Source organism: Aptenodytes patagonicus, chromosome 5 (genome assembly GCF_965638725.1).
Source record: "Aptenodytes patagonicus chromosome 5, bAptPat1.pri.cur, whole genome shotgun sequence".
Lineage (NCBI taxonomy): Eukaryota > Metazoa > Chordata > Aves > Sphenisciformes > Spheniscidae > Aptenodytes > Aptenodytes patagonicus.
This window is the reverse complement of record NC_134953.1, coordinates 29,356,477-29,374,010: the sequence shown is the minus strand read 5'-3', so window position 1 is coordinate 29,374,010 and position 17,534 is coordinate 29,356,477. Positions and strand designations below refer to the sequence as shown.

Genomic DNA, 17,534 nt, shown 5'->3' with positions numbered 1-17,534 from the left:
GTGCGTCAGCTGAGTGGTTTGGGCCGGGCGCTGCAGCCTCCTGCCGGGCCGGGCTGCTCGGCGCCCTTCACCCGAGCCTGGGGCCTGCCGTGCCGCCGGGCTTGCGGTGGGACGCGCACCCAGTGCCGGTGCTGGAGGGCCTGCGAGCGCTACCGGGAAAGCGTGCCGGGAGGCGTGAGCATCTCCAAGGGATGAGTCCTTGCAAAACCAGTGAAACGGCATGAGGTAGCGCTCGGTATTTTGTGCACCGATACCCGATACCCAACTACCCAATACGCGTTGGGTATTTTGTGCAGACTGGGCTGCGGAAGGACTGGGCGAGGGTTGCAGAGCACGCGCGAGGGAGCGGTCCAGGAGCTGACCGAGCAGCCGTGCCGTCTGCCGCTGTTCGCTGGGTTTTTCGGTTCGGGCACTCCGCTGTGGGATGTTTTACGCTTGCTCAGCCCCCAGGATTCTTCTGTCCTCCTTTTGCTTCGCAAAGGAAAGAAGTTTCGGCTCCGGTTTTGCAAACGGCGTCCCGCTGACGACATCCTGCGATGCTCCGAGCTTCGCGGGTGCCTGCTGGTTCCCCTCCAGCACAGGTATTTCCCCGCACAGATCCTCCGGCAGCAGGGTGGCACGGGTACACCCCCGTTGCCTGCTTCCAGTGCCAGAATTATTCCTGGTTTGAAAATATATTACAGAATGTAGTATTAATATGTCTTGGAAAAAGCCTTGTGAAAGCAAACCCATTTGTGAAATTTGAAATTCATAAATAATGAAGAGCATAAATCCTTTTTAAAAAGATTCCGCTGATTTTAGGGGATCCGTATGGATTGCAATGATGAAAATCTGGTCATTTGGAGCTTTGCCGTTTCTTAGAAACAAAACTATAAAACACTTGGATTTTTTTGAGGGACTTGACCCCCCCCGGCCGCGCTCCCGGCCCCCAACGGGCAGCGAGCAAGAGTCCTCCACGCGCCAGAGCGGCGGCCGCGGGCCCTCTCCCAGCTGCGCTCTATGGTGCCGAGGTGCTTCCGGGCCGCGCGGGCCGGGCATGGCGGTGGCGGGGGAGCGGCCCGGGCGCCCCGCGGGGCCAGGCCCGGGGCTCGGGGAGGAGCCATTCAGCCCCTCGGTGCTGGGCACCAGAGAGCAGTGAGTGGCGGCACCGCTGCCGCGGGCGGGCGGGCGGGGTCGATGGGCCGCGGCGTGGCGGGCCCGGGGCGGTGGCCCAGGCGGGGTTCCTCCCGGCAGCTCCCCGGTGGTGCTGCCCGGGGAGCAAGAGGCCCGTGCTGTGCCCCAGATACTCTCGTCTGTTAACCCTCAGCCTTCCCCCTCTGGGCGTCTCCAGCTCGGTGCCTGGCGGACAGCGCGTTCCCGAGCAGTTTGTCAATCTACATGATGCAGGGGACATAAAGTGGCACAGCGACGCGGCTGCTGCCTTCCCGCCCTTTCTTCCCCTCGCTCTTTAATCTAAATCTTTTCCAGTGTTAATTGCAATATCCTCTCCTTTTCCCCCGCCTCTAGCTGGGATGCCGCGTATGAAAGAGAACTGCAAACTTTTCAAGACGTTGGAGATGCTGGTGAAATTTGGTAAATAAAATAACTCCACCAGAGTGTTTCTATTACTTCGTTTTTAAAGTAGACGCTGCAAAAACAGCAAGCAATTTGGTGGGTGACTGAATAGTTCTGGATGTTGGCAAAATGATGGGGAATTTTAATCTTGAAGCCACCAGTTCTTCTCTTACCCAGTTTTGCAAAGCAAATTTCCAAGCTGCACTTGGACAACTGTCATTACACAGCAAGTGAGGTGGTAGTTATGGTGTACGTTACTAATAAATGTTCATTTTATCCCTGAGCTCAGGTTTAACTAGGCAAGTTGACAGTGCTGTCTTCTTTTTTAATATACGGAGGGCTTCACCTCCCAGAGTTGGTGTTTCTGTGAGTTTTAAGGCCATGTGATTCATTTTAACTTCAACAAAGCAAACATGGAATATGAGCTATGTCAGTTGTTACGCAAGTGCTTCAGTAAGAGATGCTTTGCAAAAGCTGGAGAGAGGGAGTGATGAAGTCAATTTGCTGTGCCTTTTGTATGTCTTTGCTATCTTGATTAGCCGATTCCCTTGTTTTTAATAGGTTTGGAGAAGAAAGCATGGTTCGCATAATCAGATGGTTGGAAAAACAAAAGGTTCCCCTTGACAGCTCTGTGCTTGACATTGGAACGGGAAACGGTGTTTTACTGATTGAATTGGTTGGTATATGGCAAAGTTTGTGCTTTTGATACAGAATCAATGCTCCGACGGAGTAGTTTAAATACAGTTCTCACAAGTGACTAGTAATCACGGAAAGCTGTTACTTAGGTGAGAGACAAAAAGCAAGTAGCCTAAATTAAAACTTATATTGTGGTTTTTTCCCATCAACAGAACACTGGTTACTGTGCATCAGGTTTTAAATTTTCATTTGGTTTAAGAGTATAAGTGAATATAGAATATAACTCAGTGCTGTTGATATGCCTTAAAGAACATCCTGTCACAAAGACAAGGCGTAATTGCAAGTCAGCCTGTGGGACTTAGGTATGTGACTCCTTGAACCAGCAGTGCTGTTAGGGGCTTTTAAAAGTGCAGACCTAGCAACAGAATACGTGTGGTGTTCTGCCAAATGGAAATATCTATTTTTTTGCTAGACATGCTCAAACTTCTAGTTTCTTGGTACTGCCCAGCTTGTCAGTACTTCAGATTTTGAAATTTACGGTATTTCTTTAAATCAGTTAGCCTGAATATCCCTTATTTTAACTTTACCTTCCTGTTTTCCTATATTTAAAAATGCTTTTATTCCCATTGTTGTGTAAAACACCCACAGGTAAGGAAATTAACTTGAGTAATACACAAAGTACTCTCGTGCAAAACCAGACCCTTTCTCCATTCCATACTCAGTTCTGATGATAATACTTGTTATCGATGTAAAAAGTGGTTAAACCCAAGGTTTTTATGTAAATTACTTAAAAAGTTGTTAACACTTCTTTTTAAGAAGCATCCATTTCTGTCAGGGTGGAAACCCCTTACCAGATATATTCTGAAGTGCTACAATGTTGTTATTATACAGTGATACAAGGTGTTCAGGAGCTGCGGTATTTTTTTCCTGGTTTTGATTGAACAGGAGAGTTGGTAAAGAAAGGAGCTGTCATACTGTCGCAGTTTCTGTTGTTCTATGTCCTCCATTGGCTCCATTAGTTACTGCAGAAATTGGAAGGGCTGGAAGTCAAAGTCAGATTTATAATGGAATTTTTTTAACATGGACTTTGATTTTAGAAGAGTTTAAAGCCTTTATGGGGACTGGCTGCTACGCTGCATCACAGGAGAAGTCATATCATCAAAAGTAGAAATTGCTCATCTCATTAAGATAAATTAATTTTGAAGCCTAATAATGATGATTGTTAAATGCAATGCTAGCTAGCTCTATCATTGTTGAAACATCCAGCAGAAAAATCTTACTTACAAGACTTCAATTTTGTACTGGCACCACTTAGAAATCTGAAATTGATTTTCATTCTGTAATGGGAAAAGGACAGCCTGTTAGCTTTTAAAAACTATTAAACTGCCGTAAGAGCACCCTCCCCCCTTACATTAAGCACCTTAAAGTACTGTGGTTGCTTCAATAGGAAATTTTCAGTCCAGTTCCCATTTGAAAAGTGACTTCAAAAATTACATTGTTTATTGTTTCTAAATAATTCAGGGTCTCGCTTACTTGATGTAAAAGAAATTTTTTTGTGTTAGCTGCTAGGCTTTGAAAATGAAGTTAGGATTCTTTTGGCAAGCACATCAGCTACCATAGAACAGTTCTGCCACTGGAGTTGGACTTGATAATGTGATGGGAATGGCAATACTGAAAAGAGCAGTCAGACTTCAGTCATGTAGGACATTAGTAGCACTTCTGTAAAAGGTAGCTGCTGAGGGTATGTATCAGACCGTCATCAGAACAGGAAGAGGTACCGCAGAGTACGGTTCATTGGGGAATACTGGGCCCTGGCATGCCATTAGCAGTAAACAATAGTATAGTAAGAACATTACTCTTAAATGCAGCTAGGTCTAAGTGAGTCATTATCAGTTCCAGCAGGGAATACTGCACAAAAAGGAGGCAGAATAGCCATCTGAAAAGCAGGTAATAAATAAAGTGAAAACAAGAAAGATTGCTGTATCCTGTGTAAACTGGCCCTGCTACCCAGCTAGAAGGCAAAACATCCAGCATGCTGCTAAATGTCTTGTACACGCACACTGCAGGGATCCGCCTGTCTGTCAGCTCCAAGAAAAATGCCGCTAGAGGCTTCCTCTCTTCTTTCTGCTTGCTTTGGGGATGTCAGATACATGAGTGGGACCCCTTGCTGGTTTTATATGTGCAGTAGATCATGGTCCTACCCCTGCTAACTTCAGGAATCTGGTAGGCTGCATTGATGACCTAATTCTTTTGCCTTCCAAAAATTCCTGCTCTTCTAAGGAAATGTTGCTGCCACATGGAGCTCTGACCTTCTCTTTTTTTTCCTGAGTGTTGTGGGAGCCAACAGTATTCAAAAACTTCTGTGAAGTGAAGGGTATTCGCCTTGCAAGTGCGGGTGTCTACATGGCAGCACCAGAAACCCAAACATGGTGCAGTGCTGATAACATTGCAAACTACCTTCTGCTATTTAATCTGAAGATTAAAGAAAATCTGAAGGAGCAGCAGAAGAGTGCTTGTAAATACCGCCTTCAGGACAGGAGTCCAGTTGCAGGATGCAGCGTGGTCATGTTTGGCACTTGAGTGAATGATTCCTTCCTGGCCATACGCAGTCAGGCCATAAAGGTTTAGCAGCATTTAATGTTGTTTATCCTTAAACTTTCCTTCTCTGCCGCGGAGACTATAGGAGTGAATGGAAACTCCCTGAAGTGACTCAAGCTCTTCTTTTCCAAACAGAGGAGCTGTTGTGGGAACTACTCTTCCACTCCCAAGCCTTCAGCACAGGCATCTCAGGAAGCTTGGTTTGCTCTGGGAAGGAACGTGGGCAGAAGCCTGAGCAATACACTGTTCTTCATCAAATGCAAACAACATGGTCTTTGTGTTCAGCTGAAATTAGTCCTCAATTAAGAGCAGCTGGCTAGTACTGAGCTCACATGGGCTGAAGGACTGGAGGAAGGACTGTTTTAAAAAATTCTCCTTGTAGTTTTCCTCGCTGTTGAGGTATCAGCCTTTGGAACAAGTAGATATGTAGCTGATTGCTTAATGCTAGTTAAAGTCCATGTATTGTTCAAAACCAAAACAAACCCAAGCCTCCTCCCTCTCTCTGCTGTTACTGCCTGCAGCTGGCCATAAGGTCATAGCTCTTCCTGTTAGGTTTGGATCTAGCCAGACCAACTGACACATGTGATACCCAGATCTGGTCGCTTCAGCTTCTACCTCAGAGTGAAAATGTGTCACTGCCCCCCTCCCACGTGCCCAACTCCAGCTGGTGCAAGGTGCCCGCCTGCTTTGCAAAAGGGTTGCTAGGATCTCACTGCCTGAGTTCGCTGAACTGGGTTATCGTTATCTGCTCCAAAGTTAGATTAACAGAAAATCTCTGTATGGTCTTTTATGTGGTGCATAACCTGCCCGAAAATTGCTGATACAAAGACCTTGTAGCATGCAAATAATTGCATTCAAATAGACATTAGCATGAATAATTAGAAAAATGTAAGGTTTTGCAGTGGATTTCTGTACTAATAAAATGTGTTGCATATTTGGCTCTTACAGTTTGGGTTATAAACCAAATAATTGCTCAATCTCAAATGTTATGTGTCAGAGAGGTTTTCATATTTTGAAGCATCTGACACTGGCACATGTTCTCATCACTGAAAATTCCTTGTTTCTAGGTTACTTTTGGTGCAGATAAGAGAGCCTGTGCCCCTCCAGGGTGTTACTTTTCACAGTTCTGCTCAGTTTTCCACTTGTTGACATAAACCAGCTTTCAGTCAACAGTTCTTTTGATGAGGTATGAGGCAGAATGGAGTTATTTCAGCTCATTCCCCCAGCTATTTAGCTCTTGTAATGGTAACAGGAATAAAAATGAGTAAAAGGTGGGGTTTTTCTGTCATTTAAGAGGAGGAGAGATGAAATGGAGTATAGATAGGGAATATACTCGTTGGATAAAAAAATTGCTAGCACACTGATTAAGATTCTGTGCTTCTGTCTAGGCAAAGTCTGGCTACATGAATCTTACTGGGATTGATTACTCTCCTTCTGCAATACAACTTTCAGAAAAAGTAAGAGAGAAAGAAGGGATGTCTAACATTAAATTAAAGGTAAGTTTTGAGAGAAAGCTTATTGAGGAAATAGAAAGCAATTGAACCCAAGATTAAATGACCTAATTGATATTCAGATGTACTCAGTGTACTATATTAATGATGTCTTTTGATGTTCATTTGTGAGAGAACTGTAACCAAATAAATCTGTATTTACAAGAAGATTTTTGGTCTTATCTTTTTTCTGTTTGTAACAGTCATTAGGGCCAGTAAGATTTCGCTGCTTCTAGCAGGGAGCAGAATAGTGGTTCACCATTTGGTGAGTTCTGTATTTTAGCTGCTACATTCTGAATTTCAGATTTGAGATAGAGGGTGAAATCCTTAAGTGATAGAATCTCTGCCAGTAGCTGTGCAACAGGAAGTTTGAGAGGCCCTGCTGGAGCAGGGGGTAGGACCAGATGACCTCCAGAGGTCCCTTCCAACCTCAGCCATCCTGTGATTCTATGACTGCCTTTCATTCTGAGCTCGCTCTCTGCTATGCTGTTTTATCCTTCAGCTCTGTACCTGTATGATGTCTCTATTCTTGTATGTCAATTGTAATCTCTTTGTGGCAGGCACTGTCTATTCTTCTGTATTTGTACAGTGCCCAGCATGCAGCATCTAGGAAACCAGGGATCAAAGTACAAATAATGATTTAAAGAATGAACTTCAAGTGTGTTAGTTGGAGCTTTAGATGGATAGGTATATACACGGGCTTTACAGCAAATAGATCATCACATAATACGTAGAGAAGAAAGAAGCTGACATGGCATTATAAGTGTGACAATCCTGTGAGTTACCTTTTCCTAAGCACACCTATTGTCAGGTTTGAGGCTTTTTATTTTAAAGTATTGGTTTGCATTAAAGATTCAGGAGCTCCCGAGTAGAAGATTGTTTTCACAGCTGTAGACTTCTGGTTTAGGTAGAAGACTTCCTGGCTCCATCAGCTGAGTTATCAGCATTTGAGATTTGTATTGACAAGGGGACTTTTGATGCCATAAGCCTTAATCCTGATAATGCGGTGGGAAAGAGGAAGGAGTACGTGAGGTCTCTCTGCAGTGTATTGAAACCAGAGGGCTTTTTCCTCATAACGTCTTGCAACTGGACCAAGGAGGAGCTGTTGAACGAGTTCAGAGAAGGTAAGCAGTTGAACAGAACCATCTGCCAACTTACGGTTGTTCAAGGATGCGATGAGTAAATTTTAATGTCTGTATTAGCATATTGACTTTCTCAGATCAGGATTAGGCAAGGTAAAACAAACAGTAAGTGCTTCAGCCTGTCTTCCCTCTGTTTTCCTCAGGAATTACAGCGTCTGCGTTTGCCAGTGCCAACGTGCCAAGGGAGGACAGATTTTGTTATACTTTGGAGGAAGAGGATTTCAGTCTAGTTACACTGGGAAAGGAGGGGTTTCTATACCCGGGTGATACTTCTCTTTTGGTCCTTTATTACCAGATCAGTTCACCCATCTGATTGCTTTGAAATTGGGGTAACATTGTTACCCATATTTAGGGGAACTGGCAAGTCTGTGACTGTGACCTTTTATGTCACCTCCTCAGCGACCTTTCTGATCCACTGGAAAGGGTGTTTTTTACATGCCGGTTAGCTCTTGCATCTCATGCCTGAGGCTTGAAACTCAGTGTGGATCTAAAACAACCATCCCTTCTGGGGAACTAAACTTACTGGCAAGTTATCATCTTTTCTGCCATTAATTTGTGTGAGTCAGCCAGCTAAGATTTTTATTATCCATGGAAGGGTTTCAGCTATATAAAGCAGTGGTGCAGTGTAACAATACATTCCTATAAACCCACAGAGTAACTGACTTGCAAGTTTTCCAGGCAAATAAAGAATGGGTTGCAAAGGGTTATCCAAGTAGAGGATGAAATGACTTCCTTCTAATAAAAGCATTTTAATTTCTGTCTGGCAGGATTTGAAATTCTGGAGGAGCTGCCAACACCGAAGTTTTGCTTTGGAGGAAGAATTGGAAACAGTGTAACAGCATTGGTTTTCCAAAGGAAAAAAGTGAAGCCATCCATCTTGGACAAATTAGATTAGTTGAGAAAAGTCTGAACTTTAAACCTGACAGAAAACCTCAGACACATGGGTAAATAAATACTCTTTGAGTACACAGTAAAATACTATGTATAGAACTCTAAGGGACTATAAAACATTGCCCTAGAAACATTTCAGATTTGCATAACTTGCTCGTAAATTTTGTCCTTGCTACAACCTCACTTGTTTTAGGGAAGCTGCAAGTTTGTAAGAGAGAGAAATAAGGCATTCTGAATACGCAGACTAGTATAACTGAATGATATTTGCATTTGGAACATAAAGATTATCTGGTATTGAATTTCTGTATTGGTAATCAGTGAGCAATAGAGGTAAAAGTATTCTACAAAGCAAAAATCTAATTTCTCCGTTGTGTGGTGTAATAGGGAACAAGCTTTTGCAATGTAAGTGCTGGATCGTTTATTTTTTTCTTACGTGAACATGAATGTGGCTGTTAAGGAGGGAAATGGATGTAAAAGCTGTAGCACTTGCAAAAAAGGACCAGTTAGTGCTTTAAATTCAGGCTTTCAGAGGTTCTCAGACTCAGCGTAGTTCTGTCTCCACTGCAATAGCTCAACTCTTTTCCCACAGAGGGAGGCTATTGAGTGTTTTTGAAAATCTCACTTGCCTGACTGTGTGCATGCTTCATCAGTTATTTCCACTGACCCCATAAATATATAAAGGTGTGATGTTACAATCTCACTAGCATGGGACATAAGCCTCTTTCATTATTAATTTGCTATAGAGTAATGTCTTAAGAGCCAACAATGACTGTATCTTTTCCAGTGAATTTCTCAGGACAGATTTTAGCTGCATAAATCCAGAAGAATTCAAAGCATAACTATCCATTCCTTTTTCCTTTTTTTTAAATTTTTTTTAAACTTCTGTGTGTGATCCTTTTGCTTAATTTCTTTGCCTTTATTTCTTCTGTTGTTTTATATTTTTAGAACACTACTATTGCTTGAAAGGTAGGAAAATGAGATTTTTTTATGCCTTGACAAACACATTTGCAGGTGACAATAAACTTGTTCTTTCAAACATCGGGGAGACTCTATTAGGCAATCAGGTTTTGTTTCACAGGCAAGGTCATGTTTGCTTATCAGAGAATTGCTTCTCCTAGTTTCCAGACTTCTCCTAGTTCCCAGGGTTCAGGAGATCTTTAAGTGTCAAGAAATACTTCTAGTCCTTTCCCAGGATAGGAAATAAAGCATTATTTGCACAGTGGTGAGTCCTCCTCTGTGATCCATCTGGTGATGTCTTTGAGGTAGGAATCCTAAATTCTACATCTTTCTGCAAAATGGGCTATACTGGTTCCATTGGAAGAATGGTCTATCAGTGGTGGTGAGAAAGTTTAGTCCCAGTGAATAGCTCTTTGCATATTTGGTCAGGCTTGGGTTCCCAACTTGAGTGCCAAAACCATGGTCTTGTTATCATTTGGGTAACTATTGTAGTACGATGTACTGCATCTGCCCAGCGGGCTTCCAGTGGCCAACAGGAGTGCTATAAAATGTATGTGGTAATTCACACAGAGGATTTTTTTGATGGAGTACTACAAAGGATTCAAAGTACACTACTGATAACAACCTCAATAAAAAGACTATGACATTTTTGTAGCCAATTTGGCATCAGGTAGAGTTAATACAAGCAAATTTTAATTGGCAAGTACTCTGGCAGGATGTGTTTAGGGCATCTGTTTTATTCCCATCTGTATTTTTTGCTAATGAAGGCATGATATGTATTTAATCATGGAATGAAAATAAATTCATGGCTGTCATGGATTTTCTTTTAATCAATTAGGAGGAATTTAACTATAGATTCACACTCCATAAGATATGTAAGGTTCAGGGCAAGTATTGTTTTCTCCTCTTCATAGGATTGATTGTTACTAGATTTTGTTCTCTAGGTAATATTTTTATATCATTTGTAATGCTAAAAATAAGCTTTCTAAAATGGTTACACAGAAATTTTAGAAATCATGTAAGTATGTCATGCAAGTTGTATGATCTACCACTTTCAATTTGTATTTTTAGCAAGGCATTTGGAAGCAATGATAGGAATTCACTATTTTCTCTTGCTATCATGTTGCTGTTTTTCAAATGTTGTGGACAACTACTGTATTTCTTTTTGTAATTATTTTCTCCCATATGAATAAATTTTCTACCGGGGAGGCTGAGAACTTTCTCCTGAGTGGTGGGGAAAGGCTGAGAACCAGCCTTGTCTTCCAGCCTACCTCATTATTTGCCCAAGGTCATGGATTATTGAGGGCATCCACTTAAAGCATTTCCCTACCACTTCTGGGCTATATATAGCTCCATAGGCAGCAAGCCTTCAGAGATAGCATGTGGTTCCTCTGCTTTACCTTTGGCATTACGGGATCCAGTCATAAGGTGGAGATACACAAACTAACGTCACCACTAAAACATCATCCTGCTGCCCGAAGGTGTCACGGGCTTATTGTCAGGAGCCTTAAATGCTGGTTGTCTGAAGGAGTTTGGGACAGGAATGTGTTTTTCCCATGGACAAGGGTCTGGCCTTTGTCCATAGGCAGTCTTCATGTCTCTGTGTTGTTCTGGGGCAGAATTCACATGCCTATCTGCTTGTCAGGTCTATATAAAAGTTTTCTAGTAACATGCTCAAGAAAGCTGAAAAGAAAGTCTGCAGATAGGTGTCTTTACAGGGAAGAAGGGTGGAGAGTGCAAAAATGGAGTGGCCTTCACAAGTGGAAAGGTTTTGATTCCTAAATTTGTAGTGGTCCTTCTTTAGTCTCAAACGAGCACACAAGTCATTGCTTGAACCTAATTTCTGCATCTGATCTGTAGTTTGCATATTCTTTGGCAGCCCAAGCACTTGCAAGTATCACTGGAGAGTAGAAAAAAGCTTGTAGAACAAGTTTTAGGAGATTTATTTTATGGCAATAATAACCAAAGGCTTACTATTTAAAAGCTGCTCTGTTGGAAACTTGGTATTTTTTGAATAATGGAGTCTAGGTAGCAGCTCTAATACTGACTTAAACAATGGCTTTTTACTGACTAGTAGGATTTGGAAATGACACGTCAAAGAATGTCCTTGATTTGGGGCAGTTCATCTTGCTAGATGGTTCTTCATGAAGGTATGATCTCTAAATGTTGATGCTTTTCAGTGAAAAACCTCTTAAAAAAAAGAGGCAGAGGGAGAAGCAGTGAGTTAGGAGGAGTGGGTCTTTGCTTGTAGTTTGGGGAGTGCTTCATGGTAGTTCATGAAGGCTGGTATCTTCATAACTACACAGTTGTGTGACTCTTGGTTTCCGCTGCAATGCCAGTCTACAGGAGAATAAATGCAGCATTTGAAATACGTTCTACTCCTATTGTTTTGCTATCCGAAGACTGTGTATGTGATTTCACTGTCAAATATGAGGTTTGTTGGTAGTAAAACTAGTGTCTTCCATGGATCTCAACAGCAGTTGAGCCCACAGGTTTTTCCTGCAGTACCAAGTTTAGGTTGGATGATGCTGCAGAGCTGGCATACCTTTCTGGATCTGGGTATAGTTTTGCACAAAACATAGGCAGAACAGAAAAGGTTTATGTTCCCTTCTTGATCCACAACATGCTGAGGGATGAAATTCTCTCAGTGCCAGTGGGCTTTGCACCTGGCGTCATGAACCAGATGCCAAACTCAATGAGATGCCTGGAAAGTCTGGAAAGGGAAGGGAGGTGTTAGCCAGTGTCCTCCAGAGGGATCCAGGGCCTTGAAATGAAGTCTCTCCCTTTCTCCCTAAGCAATTAAACCTCAAGATCAGTTGCACGCTAGATCTCATCTTCTCAGTCAGGTGTTTTCAGTGGTAGTGTGTGCAACTCCAGTGATAGATGAACTACTTGGAACTGGTAGTTGTGAGCTGGGTTGCGTGGATCATTGTAGCCTCTCTCTCTGTACTGACCTTTTGTGCCAGGAAGATGGAGGATGGCTTTTAGTACATAAGCCCTAACCTCCACCAACATCTGTGTTTGGCGCAGCCCAGACATCTGATACCCGAGTCGTGATACCTGCTATTGCCAAGCAAACTGCATTTAGGGATTCTCTTTTTGAGGCATTAACTGGGAGAGGCCATTGTATTTGTTATGGGGCTTGTACTACTGAAAGAGCTTGGAGCATTTTATCCTGGATTTTTATGGAGTGTATCAGGTAAGTGAACCGTCAGGATGAAATATCTGAAAGAGGAGACCAAGTGACATTAATGAAATAAGTATTGATTAGAGATGTCAGATCTAGGGGAGTTTCTACACATGGGACTCTGCTAGAGTGTAGGGTAAATAGGTTCTCAAGACAAAAACCCTTTGCCCTTTCAGCATCGCAGTACTTTCTTGAAGTAGATACTTCTATAATCATGTTTATATAAATTAAACAGTGAGAACTACCAGACATGAAAATCATGACACAACTGTATGAATGCAGAAAATTCAGAGGGAAGGATAATGTTCCCTTACTCCTTGACTTCCCTCTTGGTGACCAACTTGTTATTTATAAGAAAGTATGTTCATTTAACGGTCCTTAAGGAGCAGAAATAGTCAACTGCATTGCTGTCCGTAGGCTGTTTTTTGAATGTTAGTTTTTTTGGAAGGCTTAAAAGATACGGAATTAATATTCTGTTCTTGAACTTCAGTATAATTCTGTGGTCTAAAATGAAGAATTTCTGGGAGCTACAGTTTTTTTGAAGAGCTGTTGGATTATATCAGAAACACTAACAGAATTATGGCAGCTGCTCTTCCAGGGAAGAGCATGTAATTATATGCTTTCTATCCTGTCAGGAGAATATTTCTCCAAATCGTTATCGAGAGCATCAGGTTGAAATAACTTTGCATTATGGGCTCACCCTCTCGATTTCAAAACCAATGTTGCAGCACCATTTCTGAAAACCAGAAATGGCCAGCTGCCTTGATTGTGTCATAGGATTTGGGGTATTTGACACCTATAGCGACAGGAGACTCTCAGCTTTTTTTACTTTCTGTTTTTCAAAACAATTTTAAAAAGGAGCTTTCAGATGTTTGGGTTTTTAATCCTACCATTGCTGTCTACAAGACAGCTGGTTATACATGAGTTAAGAAGTGCGTGTCCCACCATACAGGTCTCAGGTGTGAGTCTCAGGAGAGCAAATACGGTGTGCAATAAACAGTGCTGTGAGCAGACTGCCCCACACCTTCAGTGTAATAATAAGGTGTTTCAAAGACTGACCAGAGGATACCAATATGGAAGCTGTGGTACAGGATTTGCTGTACAGAACCAGAGTGCTCTCAGAGGTTGGGCTGACGTCTTCAGAGGGTTTGCATTATCCTTGTCTTTAAGCAATGAAAAAGATTCTTGTCTGGGGAACATGTCCGTGGCTAGAAATTGAGATGTTCTCGCATGCAATTTGCATCCAAATCATTTCAGTTCTGCACAGGTTTCTGATGCAGGCCGTGATGTCTGTGGGGCCACAGGGTCAAAGGCCTGAATGCGCAAATGAGGTGATGAACTGAAACCATTCGCTTAGAACAACCTGGGCTTTGTGTCCAGGAATACAAGGCGAAGCCAACGTGTGCAAGCTAGATAACTGCGTGGCTGCGAAGCTGGGCTGACACTGATCTTGGCAGCTTCTTTGGAGTTACTTTTATGTAAGGATGAGTTCTTGAATAGCTTTTCTGGTACGTTAGGCACAGCAAGCTTTTCTTCATCGCTGACACTGGCTTCCATGTATTTCCACGTTTCAGGAATGCACTGGCAGCACTGTAGCCATTGTAAGGAAAATCTGCATATATATACTCTGCTATGTCCGTTCTACTGTGTTCCAGGGTGCCTGGTAAAAGACTGCCAAAACTTATGTTATTTCATACCAGACAAAATCTTTAAGTATGGTATTTAGCAACATACAGCAAAATTTTCAGTGTTTTGGCACTCTGATTGCTTTCCTAATCTTGGCATGCCGAAAGGTAAAGAACACGACTTGCTACAACAATAACTGCTTTATGTTATAGGCCCTCTAAGCATTTTAACATACCGAATCGTCTCCTGTGAAGTATGTGGACATCACATAGAAAATAAACGGGCCAGGGCTTTGCACTGCCTTAAGGAGACCTGCCTTTGCATTCCCATTGCTCGCTGCCTTTTCTGGGGTAAGAGGAGAGGAAGGCCGCACTGCGCAGCGTTACCTACCCCTTGGCTAGATGGATGGTATGGACACCTGCAGAGGGGACGGCTCTATCTTATGCCTTGGCTGGAAGTACATTGAGCATGACCTAACCCTTGTGGATAGCAGCTAAACTGAGGAACAATTAATGGATACCTAGGGCTTTCAGTGAAAGGGGATGAGGTGTTACAGCCTCAAGACAAAGGAAGAAAAGGAACGCTGGCGTGTTTTATTTGACACAAATAAGGGAAAAGCTAACCTGTGGCTTAATTTCCATTTGTTAGGTAACAGTATAGCTTGAAATGAGCCCATTTCTAGGTTACTGGAAATTAAACGGAGTGTTGTCGGGCAAACAAATGATGTAGCTGCAAGGTAGCATATAAATTCTGGATAATCGCAAGTGCATAAGCCCGTGCTGGAGAGCCAGAGCTAATAAACACTAGTGAGGGAACAGAAACGAACCTCAGCACAGTCACTCCAGCGGCCAAGTATTCATGGACAGTGTCACATGTCAAGCAGAGGTGGGAAGAATGTGTATTTATTAAGTAATATGAAATGTTGATAGGGTTGTGAACTGAAACCTCTCATTAGCAGCACAGAGACATGCACTCATGGTGCAGTAAGCCTGCATCCAGCCTGAAACTCCGACCAAGAAAAGGTAGGCTGAAGGTTTGTCAGTTAGATTTTCTCTAATGCTTCCCCTAAAAAACAAGTTGGTGTTTCAAGCAGAAGGATCTAGGCTCTTTCGCCCCAATTTGCAGTAGTAATTAGCCACGCTGACTGCTGCCCTACCCTAGGGCACCTGAACTGCATGGGTACTGCATTTCTGCTTATCCAACGTAGCGTGCTGCTTTTGGGCATGTCCACAGCTGCCTCGGTTTTTGTGAGTGATGGACAACTAACTCTTGACTTATCTTAAGCTGATTCAGATGCAAACATGGCTGACAAAGTGATTAGCGCATTGAAGTGAGAGGAGGGTTTGCATATGTATTTCATGGTCTATTTATTTTATCCGTCAACTGTTTCCATTGCACCCAGTCTCGGGCAGCCCGTAGCTCAGCAGTCATACCCTCTGCCAAGGCAGGGAGGGAGGCAGCAAGCAAAGCGGGGAGCCGAAACACAAAGCTGTTGCATGTGTGCAGCAAATAACCTGTGAAATAAAGGAAGGATTCTTAGGTTTGGTGCAAATCCCATCGTATGCCAAATGCACTAAGAACTACACTCCTCATTACAACCCTCTCTGCACAGCAACGCTTCACTTGTTTAGGGTATCAGGTCCCCTTGATTCAGATACTCTCTGACCTGGAACACATTGATCGTATTACAGAGACATGCTTCTTCCCTGTTCCCTGGGTATAGAATCATAGAATCATTGAGGTTGGAAAAGACCTCTAAGATCATCGAGTCCAACCGTCAACCCAACACCACCAGGCCCACTAAACCATGTCCCTAAGCACCTCATCTACACGTCTTTTAAATACCTCCAGGGATGGGGACTCAACCACTTCCCTGGGCAGCCTGTTCCAATGTTTCATCACTCTTTCAGTAAAGACATTTTTCCTTACATCCAATCTAAACCTCCCCTGGCGCAACTTGAGGCCATTTCCTCTCGTCCTATCACTTGTTACTTGGGAGAAGAGACCGACACCCACCTCGCTACAACCTCCTTTCAGGGAGTTGTAGAGAGCGATGAGGTCTCCCTTCAGCCTCCTTTTCTCCAGGCTAAACAGTCCCAGTTCCCTCAGCCGCTCCTCATAAGACTTGTTCTCCAGACCCCTCACCAGCCTCGTTGCCCTTCTCTGGACACGCTCCAGCACCTCAATGTCCTTCTTGTAGTGAGGGGCCCAAAACTGAACACAGTATTTGAGGTGCGGCCTCACCAGTGCCGAGTACAGGGGCACCATCACTTCCCTACTCCTGCTGGCCACACTAGTTCTGATACAGGCCAGGATGCCATTGGCCTTCTTGGCCACCTGGGCACACTGCCGGCTCATATTGAGCTGGCTGTCGACCAACACCCCCAGGTCCTTTTCCGCTGGGCAACTTTCCAGCCACTCTTCCCCAAGCCTGTAGTGCTGCATGGGGTTGTTGTGGCCGAAGTGCAGGACCCGGCACTTGGCCTTGTTGAATCTCATACAGTTGGCCTTGGCCCATCAATCCAGCCTGTCCAGGTCCCTCTGCAGAGCCTTCCTACCCTCGAGCAGATCAACACTCCCACCCAACTTGGTGTCGTCTGCAAACTTACTGAGGGTGCACTCGATCCCCTCATCCAGATCATGGATAAAGATATTGAACAAGACCGGCCCCAAAACTGAGCCCTGGGGAACACCGCTCGTGACCGGCCGCCAACTGGATGTAACTCCATTCACCACAACTCTCTGGGTCCGGCCGTCCAGCCAGTTTTTCACCCAGCGCAGAGTACACCTGTCTAAGCCGTGAGCCGCCAGCTTCTCGAGGAGAATGCTGTGGGAGACGGTGTCAAAGGCCTTACTGAAGTCCAGGTAGACCACATCCACAGCCTTTCCCTCGTCCACTAGGCGGGTCACCTGGTCATAGAAGGAGATCAGGTTGGTCAAGCAGGACCTGCCTCTCATGAATCTGTGCTGGCTGGGCCTGATCCCCTGGTTGTCCCGCTCATGCCTTGTGAGTGCCCTCAAGATGAACCGCTCCATAATCTTCCCCGGCACCGAGGTCAGGCTGACAGGCCTGTAGTTCCCCGGATCCTCCTTCCGGCCCTTCTTGTAGATGGGCGTCACATTGGCAAGCCTCCAGTCGTCCAGGATCTCCCCCAGATATGAAATACTTGTTAAAAATACTTCTGCTCACTGTTATTTAGATTCTGTGAATTTCAGGATTTCCCCTTAAACTGGAGTGTGGCTTCTGAAACTGGTCTCCATTTTGTGCTGTTGGAGACCTTCGGCAGAGCCAAGATGTCCCTGTGAGTACGTGGTATCCAGCACAGCCAAGTAGCTGGGACGTCAGCCTGCGACTGGGACGCTCCGACTCTCTGCTTGGCCTTGGGCAAGTCCCTTACCTGTGTTCCTTGCCTGGCAGGAGAAGCAGAAGGATAAAACCATAAGTAACTGGGA

The 17,534-nt window shown here is 44.0% G+C and overlaps 1 protein-coding gene across 2 annotated transcripts; it reads left to right on the top strand.

Annotated features, from left to right (window-relative positions):
- Window positions 1-112: 112 nt before the first annotated feature.
- On the top strand, window positions 113-10,476 carry EEF1AKMT2 (EEF1A lysine methyltransferase 2). 2 transcript variants are annotated; one of them, XM_076339204.1, is made up of 7 exons: window positions 113-225; window positions 482-581; window positions 1,507-1,572; window positions 2,116-2,230; window positions 6,177-6,284; window positions 7,186-7,402; window positions 8,188-10,476. In XM_076339204.1, the coding sequence occupies exons 4-7, from the start codon at window positions 2,132-2,134 to the stop codon at window positions 8,313-8,315; spliced, it is 552 nt and encodes a 183-aa protein (XP_076195319.1). In that variant the 5' UTR covers window positions 113-225; window positions 482-581; window positions 1,507-1,572; window positions 2,116-2,131; the 3' UTR covers window positions 8,316-10,476. The 2 variants fall into 2 exon arrangements, with proteins under 2 accessions (XP_076195319.1, XP_076195318.1); XM_076339203.1 differs by lacking the exons at window positions 113-225; window positions 482-581 and adding an exon at window positions 1,037-1,134.
- The last annotated feature ends 7,058 nt before the right edge of the window (window positions 10,477-17,534 follow it).